This window comes from Scyliorhinus torazame, chromosome 6, assembly GCF_047496885.1.
Source record: "Scyliorhinus torazame isolate Kashiwa2021f chromosome 6, sScyTor2.1, whole genome shotgun sequence".
Taxonomy (NCBI): Eukaryota; Metazoa; Chordata; class Chondrichthyes; order Carcharhiniformes; family Scyliorhinidae; genus Scyliorhinus; species Scyliorhinus torazame.
Genome location: NC_092712.1, coordinates 9234364 through 9251898, shown reverse-complemented (window position 1 = coordinate 9251898; position 17535 = coordinate 9234364). Strand labels below are relative to the sequence as shown.

Here is a 17535-nt window from a genome sequence, read left to right as displayed (position 1 = left end):
ATTGCCCCTCTGATACCTTTTGTATCTCTCCCCTCTCACCTCTAACCTATGCCCTCTAGTTTTATGCTCCCATACTATTGGGAAAAGATGTTGACTATTATGGTAAACCACTGTTTACCTATATTAGAGGATGTACGGTAGAACCTGCACTACAGGTTCGCCTGTAGCCCCTGCCTGCTGGCTCCGCCCAGGAGGCGGGGTATAAATATGCGTGTCCTCCAGCTCGCAGCCATTTCGCCAGCTGCTGTGGGAGGCCACACATCTGACAGCAATAAAGCCTCAATTTGGATTCAACTATCATCTTTAGTCCAATTGATTGTGCCTCAATTTATTGCTATCAGTTGTGTGGCCTCCCACAGCAGCTGGCAAAAATGGCTGTGAGCTGGAGGACACGGATGTGGACTTCCTCGGGAAGGCAAAGAGACGTTCCTGTGGTGTATTGTTCGTGGCGGAGCAGAGTAACGAGCGAATGGAATGGAGTGCAGCAGGGAAGACCTCTTGCCAGTGGGAGGCTGGGAGATTTCTGGACCGTAGGGCCAGCTGGACGGCCCTCCATACCGTCCCATTCTCCCTCTCTACCTGCCCGTTTCCCCGGGGTTGTAGCTTGTCGTCCTGCTGGAGGCGACACCCCTGCTGAGCAGGAACTGACGCAACTCATCACTCATGAATGAGGATCCCCTGTCACTGTGGATGTAGGCGGGGAAACTGAACAGAGTGAAGATAGAATTGAGGGCTTTAATGATGGTGACAGACATCATGTCGGGGCATGGGATGGCGATTGGGAACTGGGAGTATTCATCGATCACACTGAGGAAATATGTGTGATGATCGGTGGAGGGGAGGGGGCCTTTCAAATCCACGCTGAGGCGTTCAAAGGGGCGGGAGGCCTTCACCAGGCGCGCGCGGTCCGGCCGGTAGAAGTGCGGTTTGCACTCCGCACAGACCTGGCAGTCCCTGGTGATCGTCCTTACTTCCTCGACGGAGTAGGGCAGATTTTGTGCCTTAATGAAGTGGTACAACCGAGTGACCCCTGGGTGACAAAGGCTGTCGTGCAGGGCCCGGAGTCGGTCTACCTGTGCTCTGGCACATGTACCTCGGGATAGGGCGCCTGGGGGCTCGTGGAGTTTGCCAGGGAGATACTTAATCTCGTAATTATCGGTGGAGAGCTCGATTCTCCACCGCAAGATTTTATCATTTTTGATCTTGCCCCGCTGTGTGTTGTTGAACATGAAGGCTACCAACCGTTGGTCAGTGAGGAGAGAGAATCTCCTGCCGGCCAGGTAATGCCTCCAATGTCGCACAGCTTCAACGATAGCCTGGGCCCCCTTTTCGACGGATGAGTGCCGAATTTCAGAGGCATGAAGGGTGCGGGAAAAGAATGCCCCGGGCCTGCCTGCCTGGTTGAGGGTGGCGGCTAGGGTGACTCCCGATGCGTCGCTTTCTACTTGGAAGGGCAGTGTCTCATCTACAGCGTGCATCCCGGCCTTGGCAATATCAGCTCTGATCCGGGCGAAGGCCTGTTAGGCCTCGGCCGTCAGGGGGAAGTGTGTGGACTGGATGAGTGGGCGGGCCTTGTCCGCATAGTTTGGGACCCACTGGGCATAGTATGAGAAGAACCCCAGGCAGCGTTTGAGGGCCTTGGGGCAGTGGGGGAGGGGGAGCTCCATGAGGGGGTGCATGCGGTCGGGATCGGGCCCCAGAACTCCGTTCTGGACCACGTGGCCGAGGGTGGCGAAGCGGGTTGTGCTGAACACGCACTTCTCCTTGTTGTAAGTGAGGTTTAGGAGAGTGGCGGTGTGGAGAAATTTAGCGAGGTTTGCGTCGTGGTCGCTGATCATGGCCGCTCAGCAGGGGTATCGCCTCCAGCAGGCCGACAAGCTACAACCCCTGGAGAAACGGACAGGTAGAGAGGGAGAATGGGACGGTATGGAGGGCCGCCCAGCTGGCCCTACGGTCCAGAAATTTCCCAGCCTCCCGCTGGCAGGAGGTCCTCCCTGCTGCACTCCATTCCATTCGCTCGTTACTCTGCTCCGCCACGAACAAAACACCACAGGAACGTCTCTTTGCCTTCCCCAGGAAGTCCACATCCGGGGTTTCACTCCCGACTTGGCTCACAGCTCCGGGAACCGTGCTTCTCCGTAAACATGTCCGACTCCACAAGGCGGACCCGTTGGTGGAGAGGGTGCACACAAACCCCCAGTACGCCTACATGGCGTTCCCCAACGGCCGCCAGGATACTGTCTCCCTCAGGGACCTGGCACCAGCAGGTTCCACCCCCTTCGCCCCCCCACGCCACCCTCCCCTCCCCCGTCGCTCACAACAGCAGGCCCCCGCCCCCCCCCCCCCCCCCCCCCCAGGACCGTCCATCCTCCCCCTGCCCATGCCCGTCGATGACGAGGATTTCGGCTCCCGGAGTCACCTTCGACCAGGTCAGCACCAACATCGCCGTCACCGCTTCGTCACTCCCAGAGGAACATCAAGGCCCCGGACCGGCTAAACCTCTGACCGGTCCACCGGACACCAAGGGACATTTGTTTGCTTTGTAAATATTATCTCATTATTGTATATAGTTATCCAGCACCCCCGCCGGACTCAATTTTTAACAGGGGGTGAATGTGGTAAACCACTGTTGTACCTATATTAGAGGATGTACGGTAGAACCTGCACTACAGGTTCGCCTGTAGCCCCTGCCTGCTGGCTCCGCCCAGGAGGCGGGGTATAAATATGCGTGTCCTCCAGCTCGCAGCCATTTCACCAGCTGCTGTGGGAGGCCACACACCTGATAGCAATAAAGCCTCAATTTGGATTCAACTATCGTCTTTAGTCCAATTGATCGTGCCTCAACTATCTACCTTATCGATGCCCCTCATTATTTTATAGACCTCTATAAGATCACCCCTAAGCCTCCTCCGCTCCAGGGAAAAAAGTCCCAGCCTATCCAGCCTCTCCTTATAACTCAGACCATCAACTCCCGGTAGCATCTTCGTAAATCTCTTCTGCACTCTTTCTGGTTTAACAATATCCTTCCGATAATAGGGTGACCAGAACTGCACACAGTATTCCATGTGTGATCTTACCAATGTCTTGTACAACTTCAACAAGACGTCCCAACTCCTGTATTCGATACTCTGACCAATGAAACCAAGCATGCCGACTGCCTTCTTCACCACCCTGTCCACCTGCGACTCCACCTTCAAGGAGCTATGAGCCTGTACCCCTAGATCTCTTTGTTCTGTAACTCTCCCCAACGCCATACCATTAACTGAGTAGGTCCTGCCCTGATTTGATCGACCAAAATGCATCACCTCACATTATCCAAATTAAACTCCATCTGCCATTTGTACTAAGCATGTCTCCTACATTCTCATCCAAATCATTAATATATATAACAAATAACAGTGGACCCAGCACCGATCCCTGAGGCACACCGCTGGTCACAGGCCTCCAGTCGGAAAAACCACCCTCCACAACCTCCCTTTGGCTTTCTATCCAATTGGCGACCTCACCCTGGATTCTGTGAGGTTTAACCTTTTGCAACAACCTACCATGCGGTCCCTTGTCAAAGGCCTTGCTAAAGTCCGTGTAGACAACGTCGACCGCACTGCCCTCATCTACCTTCTTGGTTACCCCTTCAAAAACCTCAATCAAATTGGTGAGACATGACTTTCCCCTTACAAAGCCACGCTGACTTTCCCTAATTAGCCTGTGCCTGGTAAATGCCTGTAGATCCTGTCCCTCAGAATACCTTCTAACAACTTACCCACTACCGAAGTAAGGCTAATCGGTCTGTAATTCCCAGGCCTAGCCCTTCCTCATTTCTTAAACAAGGGCACAACATTTGCGACCCTCCAATCTTCAGGCACCTCTCCTGTGGTTGTCGACGATTCAAATATCTCAGCTAGGGGCCCGGCCAGTTTCTCCCGAGCCGCCCACAATGCCCTGGGATACATTTGAATGAAAATGAAATGAATGAAAATCGCTTGTCACAAGTAGGCTTCAAATGAAGTTACTGTAAAAAGCCCCTAGTCGCCACATTCCGGCGTCTGTTCAGGGAGGCTGTTACGGGAATCGAACCGTGCTGCTGACCCAGGCAGGGTCTGCTTTCATCAGGTCCCGGGGATTTTTCTATCTCGATGCGCTTTAATACTTCCAGCACCTCCTTCTCTGTAATATGCTCACTCCTCAAGACATCACTGTTTATTTCCCCAAGCTCCCGAACATCCATGCCATTCGCAACAAGAAATACCGATGAGAAATATTCATTTAGGGTCTCATCCAGCTCTTGTGGATCCGCACAGAGATGACCTTGTAGATCCTTAAGACGCCCTGCTCTCTCCCTCGTTACTCTGTTACCCTTTATGTATCTGTAAAAGCTCTTTGGATTATCTGTTGCCTTACCTGCCAAAGCAATCTCATTCCCCCTTGTGTTCTCCTGATTTCTCTCTTAACTCTACTCCGACAACCTCTCTACACTTCATAGATTATCATAGAATTTACAGTGCAGAAGGAGGCCATTCGGCCCATCGAGTCTGCACCGGCTCTTGGAAAGAGCACCCTACCCAAGGTCAACACCTCCACCCTATCCCCGTAACCCAGCAACCCCAGCCAACACTAAGGGCAATTTTGGACACTCAGGGCAATTTATCACGGCCAATCCACCTAACCTGCACATCTTTGGACTGTGGGAGGAAACCGGAGCACCCGGAGGAAACCCACGCAGACACGGGGAGGATGTGCAGACTCCGCACAGACAGTGACCCAAGCCGGAATCGAACCTGGGACCCTGGAGCTGTGAAGCAATTGTGTATCCATAATGCTACCGTGCTGCCCCTTCAAGGGATCCACTTGATCCCAGCTGCCTCTGCGTGTCATGTGCCTCCTTCTTCCTATTGACCATGGCCTCAATATCCCGAGACATCCAGGGTTCCCTCCTCCTCCCAGCCTTGCCCTTCACTCTAAATGGAATGTGCTCACCCTGAACCCTGGTTAACACCCTTTTGAAAGCCTCCCACTTACCAGCTGTCCCTTTGTCTGTAAACAGACTCCCCCAGTCAAGCTTTGAAAGTTCCTGTCTAATACCATCAAAATTGGCCTTGCCCCAATTTAGAATTTTAACTTTTGGGCCAGAACTATCATTCTCCATAGCTAACTTAAAACTAATGGAATTATGCTCACTGGTCCCAAAGTGATCCCTGACTGACACTTCCGTCACCCGCCCTTCCTTATTCCCCAAGAGGAGGTGCGGTTTTGCCCCTCCCTAGTCGGGCCACCCACATAGTGAATGAGAAATTCCTCCTGAATACACTCAACAAATTTCTCTCCATCCAAACCCCTAATGCTGGTTTAGCATGGGATGGTTTAGCTCAGTGGGCTAGACAGCTGGTTTGCAGAATAAGGCCAGCAGCGCGGGTTCAATTCCCGTACCAGCTTACCCGAACAGGTGCCGGAATGTGGCAACTAGGGGCTTTTCACAATAACTTCATACTTGTGACAATATAAGATTATTATTATTATTATAATGCTGTGGCTGTCCCAGTCAGTGTTGGGAAAGTTAAAATCCCCAACTATTACCACCCTACTTTTCCAGCAGCTATCTGTATTCTTACACATTTGCCCCTCAATATCCCGCTGACTATTTGGGGGCCTATAGTACAGTCCTATCACAATGATCTCATCCTTCATATTTTGAAGTTCTACCCATATAGACTCAGTGGGCGAACCCTCGGATATATCCCCTCTGTTATGGGCCAGGGTTTGGCGGATTGCTGGTCATATAAATGTGAAAATGTTGCAAAGCTAGCCCCAAACTCAAAGTCTCCTTCTCAATCGTCGAATACTTCTTCTGGTGAGAATTCAATTTCTTTGAAAAATAACCAACAGGCCGCTCTACCCCTTCGTCGTCGTCTTGTAGAAGCACCGCACCTACGCCCACATCACTCGCATCAATTATGGTATAATTTGGGATGACGAACACAGGAGCAGTGGTTCACACAGCCTTCAGGCCGTCAAATGCATGTTGACACTCCGCTGTCCACTGGAATTTGTTACGTTTCTTCAGCAAGTCCGTCAGTGGAGCGACCACACTGCTAAAATTCGGTTCATACCAAGTTCATACCGGTAAAATCCACTCATACCAAGAAATCACGTTATTTCCCATCGTGTCGAGGGTATCGGAAACTCCCCAATAACTTTCGTTTTCACATCCTGTGGGATCAGTCGACCCTGTCCGATTGTATGGCCAAGGAAAGTGACTTGGGCTTTTCTAAATTCATTTTCGGGTACGTTTACCACCAAACCCGCCTCCTGAAGTCGATCAAATAACTCCATCAGATGTTTCAAATGTTCTTTCCATGTCAGGCTGAAAAATACCAGATCGTCGATGTATACCGCATAATTGGGTAATCCTGAAACAACTTTGTTAGTTAAACATTGAAATGTGGCTTTTCATGCCAAATGGCATAACTTTGAATTGGTCTATACCATCTGGAGTCACAAAAGCTGAAATCTCCTTCGCCCTTTCAGATAAAGGTACCTGCCAGTAATTTTAAGTAAATCCAATTTGGAAGTAAAAGCTGATTGTCCCACCTTCTCAATGCAATCCTCCAAACGTGGGATAGGATAAGAGTCCATTCTTGTAACTGCATTAACCTTTCTATAGTCCACACACAACCGTTGGGTACTGTCTGGTTTAGGTACCATCACTATGGGTGAGCTCCATTGGCTGCAACCCACTTCAATTATGCCATTTTTAAGCATACCCTCAATCTCTCTGTTAACCTGTGCCAATTTTAAAGGATTAAATCGATATGGATGTTGTTTAATTGGAACAGCATTTCCCACATCTACATCATGTATAGCCATTTTAGTACTTCCCAATTTATCTCTACAAACTTGCCCATGTGATATCAATAACTCTTTCAGGTCAGTCCGTTTTTCTTCTGGACGATAACTCAACAATTTATCCCAATTTTTAAGAACATCCTCGTTTTCCAATTTAATTTGAGGTATGTCAAATTCACAGTCATCTGGATTTGGTTCGTCACTTTGAGTTAGAATCATCAAAACCTCCTTTATTTTCTCTCCTTTCCTTTCAAAGTACCTTTTAAGTATATTCACATGACACACTCGGTAAGTCTTCCTTCCATCTGGTGTTTTTACCACAGAATTCACCTCACTTAATTTTCTTTAAATCTGATAAGGCCCACAAAACCGAGCTTTTAAAGGTTCACCTACCACTGGTAACAACACTAAAACTTTATCTTCGCTGGCAAAACTACGAACTTTGGATTTCTTGTCCGCTACCCATTTCGTCACATTTGTGCATCTTTTAACTGTTGTCTAGCCAATTCACCTGCTCTATTTAACCGTTCCCTAAAATTTGACACGTAATCCAATAACGTAATTTCTGATTTCTCACTCACCAATTTTTCTTTAATCAATTTAAGTGGTCCTCTTACCTCATGACCAAAAAGTATTTCAAAAGGACTGAATTTAGTTCACTCATTAGGTGCATCCCTAAATGCAAACAGTACGAATGGAATTCCTTTATCCCAATCCTCTGGATAATCCTGACAATAAGCCCTCAACATTGTCTTTAATGTCTGATGCCACTTTTCCACTGCTCCCTGCGATTCTGGATGGTACGCAGTTAATTTAAATTGTTTTATTCCTAAGCTATCCATAACATCTTTGAATAACCTTGAGGTAAAATTTGATTCTTGATCCGATTGTATTTCTGTGGTAGACCATATCTAGTAAAGAATTTAAGTAACTCCTCCACAATCTTTTTAGCTGTAATGTAATGTACTGGAATGGCCTCTGGAAACCTAGTGGACACATCCATTACAGTCAAAAGATATTGATTCCCACTTTTCATTTTAGGAAGCGGTCCTATGCAATCAATTAGGACCTTTGTAAAAGTTTCTTCAAATGCTGGAATGGGTATTAAGGACACTGGTTTTATCACTGCTTGAGGTTTCCCTGTCACTTGACATGTGTGACATGATTGACAAAATTTAACTACATCTTTATATAGTCCAGGCCAATAAAGATGTTTTTGTATTTTAGCTTGAGTTTTCCTCATTCCCAAATGACCTCCCACTGGTACCTCACGTGCAACTCGCAACACCTCCTTTCTATACCCTACCGGCAATACTACTTGATGAACTTCTGCCCACTTTTCATCCGCCTGCATATGTACAGGTCTCCATTTTCTCATCAAGACATCACTTTTAAGGTAATAACACTCTGGGATACACTCAGATTCCTCTTCCATATATGCTTTCTGATATATCCGTTTTATTTCTACATGTTTCTGTTATAACTCCGCCAATTTTCCTGGACTAAAAATATCCACCTCATCATCCACCTGTTCTTGTTCTTTTTCAACCATCTGATCAAAAATTGTTTCTGATAATTGCACTTCAACTTCATCTTCACTCTTTGATTTCTCCTCATGTCTTAACCTGTGACTTTGCGACCTTCTTAATAATACTCCTCTCACCCTGAATTCCACATATTACCACCTTTTCTGGCAATATTCTCAAACCACATAACTCTTCATCTCTTACCATTAAAGATTGACTAGCCCCTGTATCTCTTAAAATGGTGACTTCTTTACCTGCTCCTCCTGATACACATGAGTAAACTTTACCCACACAAGTAAATTCTTTAAAGACATCTGGCACCTTCTTATCAAGCACCTCTTGATCAGGCTGTACAATCTTTTGCACCTCCTTCACTTCACTTGAGCCTTCCTTTACCACTCTAACAAACCCCACTGTCTTATCCTGTTTTACCACATCAGCCTTCCCAGTGCTTTTCTTCAACCACCAACACTGTGACTTTACATGGCCTAGTTTATTACAGTGAAAACATTTGAAACTTTTCATTTCTTTTCCACCCTCCTGGATTTCTTTTTTAATCTGAGGTACACTCTCCTTATTATCTCCAATCAGATCACCTTTACCTTTACCACTTGAGTATTTCTCATGTCCTCAGTTTCTATCCCTCACAGGCTGAAACTGATGTCGGAAACCAATCTTTGATTTATGAACTAATTCATAATCATCTGCCATTTCTGCTGCTAATCTCGTAGTTTTAACCCTCTGCTCTTCCACGTGAGTTCTCACTACATCAGGAATTGAATTTTTAAACTCCTCCAAAAGTATAAATTCTCTGAGAGATTCATACGTTTGATCTATTTTCAAAGCCCTTATCCACCTATCAAAATTACTCTGTTTGAGCCTTTCAAACTCCATGTATGTTTGACCAAATTATTTCCTTCAATTTCCAAACTTTTGTCTGTAGGCTTCAGGCACGAGCTCATATGCACATAAGATGGATTTTTTTCACCTCCTCATACTTCCCAGATACCTCCTCCGGTAGTGATGCAAACACTTCACTAGCCCTACCTACCAACTTTATTTTAATCAGTGATAACCACATGCCCTGTGGCCATTTCATTGGTTTAGCTACATTCTCAACTGAAATGAAAAAGGCTTCTACCTCCTTGTCGTCAAACCTTGGCAATGCTTGGACATATTTAAATAGATCCCCACCAAGCCTTCAACTTTAACGCTCTTTCTCACTATCCTCCTCACTATCCTCAAATTGTACATTTCCCTTTACATCTGCCAATTTTAACTGACTGTCATGTTTCATGGCCATTTTTTGAAGTTCAAACTCTCTCTCCCTTTTTTTTCCTCTCTCTCTCTTTCTTTCCCCTCTCTCTCTCTTTCGTATTCAAACTGCTTTAATTCTTTCCCATGTTCCATTTGTTTTATTTGTAACTGAATTTTTGCCATTTCCAATGAGTCAAATTGTATCTCAGGCAAATTTGAATGCTTAACCACCACCTTAATTACCTCATCTTTTCACATTTTGTCAGGTAAGGTTAACTGCAATGTTTTTGCCAAATCTAACAATCTGTTTTTCGTCTCTGTCTGCAAGGTACTGCGTGTGACCATATCCACCCCCAAAAACTTCATAGCCTCTGAAAGAGCCATTCTCCACAACACACTCCCCACTTAAACTGAAATACCACACCTGAAAAGCAACCAAAATATGCTCACCCCTCACTGTCTTTAAGTTCACTGAGCCAATCCAATAGATAGACTTTTATCCCAGTCGAGCCCCCAATTTGTTATGGACCAGGGTTTAGAGAATCCCAAAATGTATCATGAAGTTCACCTGACCCACAACCTTTAATAGATTGTGGTATGGGGAGCACACGGCCCACTCTACAGGTGTGGGACAGCAGAAATGGAAAAGTATTTTTTTAAAGCAAAACAATGTTTATTCGATGAACTCAAGTTAACCTTTTAAAAACATACAGTGAACATCTTAGCAACCATCAATTCAAATACAACCCCCAAAGAATACAACACTAAGTAATCCTTAAACTTCCCTTTTAACACCCATAAGACATTAAAAAAAAACTTTTAACAGAAGCACTTCAGGTTTAAATTCACTACTGAGAACAGTTATCACTCTGAATTCACCAAATGATCAAGAGATAGTCTTTACATGGCAGAGAGAACATTACACATTCTGCAGCTCCAACACTGAAACAAAACCAAAAAAACACCGACACACCCAAAGTTTTCTCAAAGTGAAACCAAAAAGCAGAGCCAGAGCTCAGCTCCGCCCCCACTCTGACATCACTGCAGCAACTTTAGTAGACTACCATTTCTTAAAGTGACATTCTCATGACACCTCTCAGTACTGCCGTGATATTCTCCTTCATTAAAAACACAACACCCCCTCCTCTCTTACCCCCTGTGCTATCTTTCCTACATCATCTGTATCCCGGAACATTGAGCTGCCAGTCACATCCTCACAAAATTCCAGAAGATTTATCAAGCGTGATTTTTCTTTCACGAATCCATGCTGACTTGGACCGATCCTGTTCCCACTTTCCAAATACTCCGTTATTTCATCCTTAATTGATTCCAGCATTTTCTCCACACAGATGCCAGGCTAATCGGTCTGTTTAGCACAGGGTTAAATCGCTGGCTTTGAAAGCAGACCAAGGCAGGCCAGCAGCACGGTTCAATTCCCGTACCAGCCTCCCCGAACAGGTGCCGGAATGTGGCGACTAGGGGCTTTTCACAGTAACTTCATTGAAGCCTACTTGTGATAATAAGCGATTTTCATTTTCATTTCATTCCCCGTTTTCTCTCTCCCTCCTTTTTTAAGAAGTGGGCTTACATTAGCTACCCTGCAATCCATTGGAACTCTTCCAGAGTCTATAGAATGCTGGAAAATGATCACCAATGCGTCCACTATTTTCCACATATTGGGAAATAAGTTGAACCATGATGTCACAGCCTGCAGGTAAGGGATTGGCTGGTGATTGGTGAGTACTTTTTATTTTATTTTCCCTCAGGTGTTATCGTGCAGGGCGCAGAGGTTGCTGAGTGCGTGCTTGCTGAGAAGGGGAGTGAATAACAGCTAAGCTCTTTCTTTCTTTTTCTTTTTTTTATCTAGAGGGGATGACAGGGAAGGTAGTGCAATGTTCCTCCTGCAGAATGTTTGAGGTGAGGGACGCTGTCAGTGTCCCTGCTGATTTCATCTGTGGGAAGTGCACCAATTCCCAGCTCCTCAGAAACCGCGTTAGGGAACTGGAGCTGGAGCTGGATGAACTTCGGATCATTCGGGAGGCAGAGGTGGTCATAGATGGAAGCTTCAGGGATGTAGTTACTCCAAAGAATAAAGATAGATGGGTGACGGTGAGAGGGGCTGGGAGGAAGCAGTCAGTACAGGGATCCCCTGTGGTCGTTCCCCACAGTAACAAGTATACCGCTTTGGATACTGTTGGGTGGGGGGGACTTACCAGAGGTAAGCCATGGGTTACAGGTCTCTGGCACAGAGTCTGTCCCTGTTGCTCAGAAGGGAAGGGGGGGGAGGAGTAGAGCATTAGTCATTGGAGATTCCATAGTTAGGGGGATAGATAGAAGATTCTGTGGGAATGAGAGAGACTCACGGTTGGTGTGTTGCCTCCCAGGTGCCAGGGTGCGTGATGTCTCGGATCGTGTTTTCGGGATCCTTAAGGGGGATGGGGAGCAGACCCAAGTCGTGGTCCACATAGGTACCAACGACATAGGTAGGAAAAGGGATAGGGATGTAAGGCAGGAATTCAGGGAGCTAGGGTGGAAACTTAGATCTAGGACAAACAGAGTTATTATCTCTGGGTTGTTACCCGTGCCACGTGAGAGCGAGACGAGGAATAGGGAGAGAGAGGAGTTGAACACATGGCTACAGGGATGGTGCAGGAGGGAGGGTTTCAGATTTCTGGATAATTGGGGCTCATTCTGGGGTCAGTGGGACCTCTACAAACGGGATGGTCTACACCTGGACCAGAGGGGTCACAATATCCTGGGGAGGAAATTTGCTAATGCTCTTCGGGAGGGTTTAAACTAGTTCAGCAGGGGCTTGGGAACCTGAATTGTAGCTCCAGTATACAGGAGGTTGAGAGTAGTGAGGTCATGAGTAAGGTTTCAAAGTTGCAGGAGTGTACCGGCAGGCAGGAAGGTGGTTTAAAGTGTGTCTTCTTCAATGCCTGGAGCATCCGGAATAAGGTGGGTGAACTTGCGGCATGGGTTGGTACCTGGGACTTCGATGTTGTGGCCATTTCGGAGACATGGATAGAGCAGGGACAGGAATGGTTGTTGCAGGTGCCGGGGTTTAGATATTTCAGTAAGATCATGGAAGGTGGTAGAAGAGGGGGAGGTGTGGCATTGTTAGTCAAGGACAGTATTACGGTAGCAGAAAGGACGTTTGATGAGGACTCGTCTACTGAGGTAGTGTGGGCTGAGGTTAGAAACAGGAAAGGAGAGGTCACCCTGTTAGGGATTTTCTATAGGCCTCTGAAAAGTTCCAGAGATGTGGAGGAAAGGATTGCAAAGATGATTCTGGATAGGAGCAAAAGCAACAGGGTAGTTGTTATGGGGGACTTTAACTTTCCAAATATTGACTGGAAACGCTATAGTTCGAGTACTTTAGATGGGTCCGTTTTTGTCCAATGTGTGCAGGAGGGTTTCCTGACACAGTGTGTAGATAGGCCAACGAGAGGCGAGGCCATATTGGATTTGGTACTGGGTAATGAACCAGGACAGGTGTTAGATTTGGAGGGAGGTGAGCACTTTGCTGATAGTGATCACAATTCGATTACGTTTACTTTTGTGATGGAAAGGGATAGGTATATACCGCAGGGCAAGAGTTATATCTGGGGGAAAGGCAATTATGATGCGATGAGGCAAGACTTAGGATGCATCGGATGGAGAGGAAAACTGCAGGGGATGGGCACAATGGAAATGTGGAGCTTGTTCAAGGAACAGCTACTGCGTGTCCTTGATAAGTATGTACCTGTCAGGCAGGGAGGAAGTGGTCGAGCAAGGGAACCGTGGTTTACTAAAGCAGTCGAAACACTTGTCAAGAGGAAGAAGGAAGCTTATGTAAAGATGAGACATGAAGGTTCAGTTAGGGCGCTCGAGAGTTACAAGTTAGCTAGGAAGGACCTAAAGAGAGAGCTAAGAAGAGCTAGGAGGGGACATGAGAAGTCTTTGGCAGGTAGAATCAAGGAGAACCCTAAAGCTTTTAATAGATATGTCAGGAATAAACGATTGACTAGGGTAAGAGTAGGGCCAGTCAAGGACAGTAGTGGGAAGTTGTGCTTGGAGTCCGAGGAGATAGGAGAGGTGTGAAATGAATATTTTTCATCAGTATTCACACAGGAAAAAGACAATGTTGTCGAGGAGAATACTGAGATTCAGGCTACTAGACTAGAAGGGCTTGAGGTTCATAAGGAGGTGTTAGCAATTCTGGAAAGTGTGAAAATAGATAAGTCCCCTGGGCCGGATGGGATTTATCCTCGGATTCTCTGGGAAGCTAGGGATGAGATTGCTGAGCCTTTGGCTTTGATCTTTGTCATCTTTGTCTACAGGAATAGTGCCAGAAGACTGGAGGATAGCAAATGTTGTCCCCTTGTTCAAGAAGGGGAGTAGAGATAACCCCGGTAATTATAGACCAGTGAGCCTTACTTCTGTTGTTGGCAAAATCTTGGAAAGGTTTATAAGTGACCGGATGTATAATCATCTGGAAAGGAATAATTTGATTAGAGATAGTCAACACGGTTTTGTGAAGGGTAGGTCGTGCCTCACAAACCTGATTGAGTTCTTTGAGAAGGTGACCAAACAGGTGGATGAGGGTAAAGCAGTTGATGTGGTGTATATGGATTTCAGTAAAGTGTTTGATAAGGTTCCCCACGGTAGGCTACTGCAGAAAATATGGAGTCATGGGATTCAGGTAGATTTAGCAGTTTGGATCAGAAATTGGCTAGCTGGAAGAAGACAAAGGGTGGTGGTTGATGGGAAATGTTCAGACTGGAGTCCAGTTACTAGTGGTGCACCACAAGGATCTGTTTTGAGGCCACTGCTGTTTGTCATTTTTATAAATGACCTGGAGGAGGGCGTAGAAGGATGGGTGAGTAAATTTGCAGATGACACTAAAGTCGGTGGAGTTGTGGACAGTGCGGAAGGATGTTACAAGTTACAGAGGGACATAGATAAGCTGCAGCGCTGGGCTGAGAGGTGGCAAATGGAGTTTAATGCAGAAAAGTGTGAGGTGATTCATTTTGGAAGGAATAAGAGGAAGACAGAGTACTGGGCTAATGGTAAGATTCTTGGCAGTGTGGATGAGCAGAGAGATCTCGGTGTCCATGTACATAGAGCCCTGAAAGTTGCCACCCAGGTTGAGAGGGTTGTTAAGAAGGCGTACGGTGTGTTAGCTCTTATTGGTAGAGGGATTGAGTTTCGGAGCCATGAGGTCATGTTGCAACTTTACAAAACTCTGGTGCGGCCGCATTTGGAGTATTGCGTGCAATTCTGGTCGCCGCATTATAGGAAGGATGTGAAAGCATTGGAAAGGAGATTTACCAGAATGTTGCCTGGTATGGAGGGAAGATCTTATGAGGAAAGGCTGAGGGACTTGAGGCTGTTTTCGTTAGAGAGAAGAAGGTTAAGAGGTGACTTAATTGAGGCATATAAGATGATCAGAGGATTAGATAGGGTGGACAGTGAGAGCCTTTTTCCTCGAATGGTGACGTCTAACACGAGGGGGCATAGCTTTAAATTGAGGGGAGATAGAAATGACACATGTCAGAGGTAGGTTCTTTACTCAGAGAGTAGTAAGGGTGTGGAATGTCCTGCCTGCAACAGTAGTGGACTCGCCAACACTAAGGACATTCAAATGGTCATTGGATAGACATATGGACAATAAGGGAATAGTGTAGATGGGCTTTAGAGTGGTTTCACAGGTCGGCGCAACATCGAGGGCCGAAGGGCCTGTACTGCGCTGCAATGTTCTATGTTCTATGTTCTCGGGCCGATTCTGCTCTGCTACCGCCAGATGGAGCGTCTGTCTCGCTGTGAAATTACTGAGCTGCCTCCCTGGGTCAACACGGTTTTTCTCCCGTGTCTGATCTCTGCATCAGAACTCTGGCCATTGTTCTGGGCGAGGGGTTTTCAGAACCCCAAAATGTATCATGGAGTTCAACCAACCTCTCCCTTTAATGGATTTGCTGCTTTTCCGAGCACACGGCTTGTTCCCTAGGCGTGGGATTACAATTATGGACACGTGGGTTTTTAAACACAAAACACTGTTTATTCCATGAACTCAACTTAACATCTTAAATAAACATTGGATCTCTTGACACCCCTTCACTTCAAAGATAACTCAGAAAATATTGCAACAGTAAATAACTCCTTAAAATGTTCCTTCAAACTTCCAAGAGACTTAACACCTTTAAACAGTATCACATCAGGTTAAAGGATATATATATTTTCTGTAGAATGGCAGAGATATATTAGCTTGGTTGACTTCAGCTCCAGCACCTTGCTTTCTTCCTGCAGCTCTCTGGACAGACACAGACACACCCAAGCTGCTTTCTCAAACCTGGCTTTCTCCCTTCAAGCAGATCACAGCAAACCAGAACTTCTCAAGCTGCTGTCTCAAACTGGCTTTTTACTTTTAAACTGCTCTCAGCAAAACCAGCCAGGCACTTTACAAACTGCAAAAATCCAAACTGCAAAATGGCTGACCTGAGCTCTGCCCCACCCACTCTCTGACATCACTGTTTTCTTAAAGGTACATTGCTTAAACATCCATGTCTTAAAGGTACCCTCACATGCCACCATACTTTAAGGAATACTCTCCGTTTAAGCTTTAGTGGAGACTTTGGAGAGGTTGCAGAGGAGGTTTACCAGGATGTTGCCGGGTCTGGAGGGTGTTAGCTATGTGGAGAGGCTGAATAGACTCGGACTGTTTTCATTCGAAAGACGGAGGTTGAGGGGTGACCTGATAGAGGTCTACAAGGTTATGAGGGGCATGGATAGAGTGGATGGGCAGACACTCTTTCCCAGGGTGGAGGGGTCAGTCACCAGGGGGCATAGGTTAAAGGTCTGTGGGCAATGTTTAGAGGAGATGTGCGAGGCAGGTGAACACATCTGTTTTCTCTCTGTGCCCTTTTAAACAAGAAAGTCTCCACAGGTTTAGTTAGAATGCCTCTTAAAATCGTCTGGCAAAGAGGGTGAGATACAGGAAGATTCCCCACCACCTTAACACCGAGCTTCCTTCACAGAAGGGACTTTATGATTCCACATTCCCATCGAATGGTTCCACAGCCACCTTTTCCCACCATCAGTTCCCTGTTCTAAGTTGTAGTGCGTTCTTGAACTCTTCCTCCATGTGTGATGGTACGCAGTCTCCCCAGCTTCGGCAAGTGGTTGATGTTTTAAACACAGCCTATCCCCCTATTTCTTACTTTTTGAGTTACTTGCTCACAGTCTACGATGGAAGAGAGGGAAAATCTCCCGGTGCCTCTGATGATGTCGCCATGTCATCACGTGACACACTATAGAGCAGAGCATTAGTTACATAACACAACATGAGAATTCACTAGCAACCAATGGAAATAACTGAAGGACAAGATTTTACATTTAAAAATGTTACAATCACAAACCAACATAAACTAAACATTACTGAACAAGCCACTAAATATGGTATCGCTGATTAGCTAATTAACACAACCCCCAACATATAATTTGATACATTTTTGCTTTGCACCACACTTCCAGTAGATATGTAACCTTGAAGATCAAAGTTTTTCTGCTTTTCAGAGGTTACCATCTCCATGCCACGGAGCGTGTCTTCCAATGTCCTTCGAAAAGAATTCCACTCAATCCTCTCAATAATCCTGAACTGACATCCAGCAACAAGGTCCACCTCCTATCCCTTCAGCCTCCACAAGTCCCATCTCTCTTGTTACGACACCAAGGACGAGTGTGCAGTCAAATCCACAGACTCCCGAGCCCCAACATAATTGAATGAACCAATAGTTTCCTGAGATCTTCAACCCTGGACTGCTCCAATGAGTTACTGACACCAGATTTATAAGTAAAACATTAACACGTTTTATTTCTAACTGGAGTAAAAGATGAACATATAATGGTCTGTTAATCTCATTATTCCCCAAAG

General features: G+C 46.1%; 1 protein-coding gene across 1 annotated transcript in view; it reads right to left on the bottom strand.

The window, feature by feature from the left end:
- LOC140424665 (fucolectin-like) overlaps positions 1-17126 on the bottom strand; it is a 358672-nt gene extending 341546 nt beyond the window's left edge. Inside the window, exon 1 of the mRNA XM_072507920.1 lies at positions 17110-17126. Coding sequence (XP_072364021.1) covers positions 17110-17111 — 2 coding nt within the window. The 5' untranslated portion in view covers positions 17112-17126. The remainder of the gene's footprint in view (positions 1-17109) is intronic.
- Between the last annotated feature and the right edge of the window lie 409 nt (positions 17127-17535).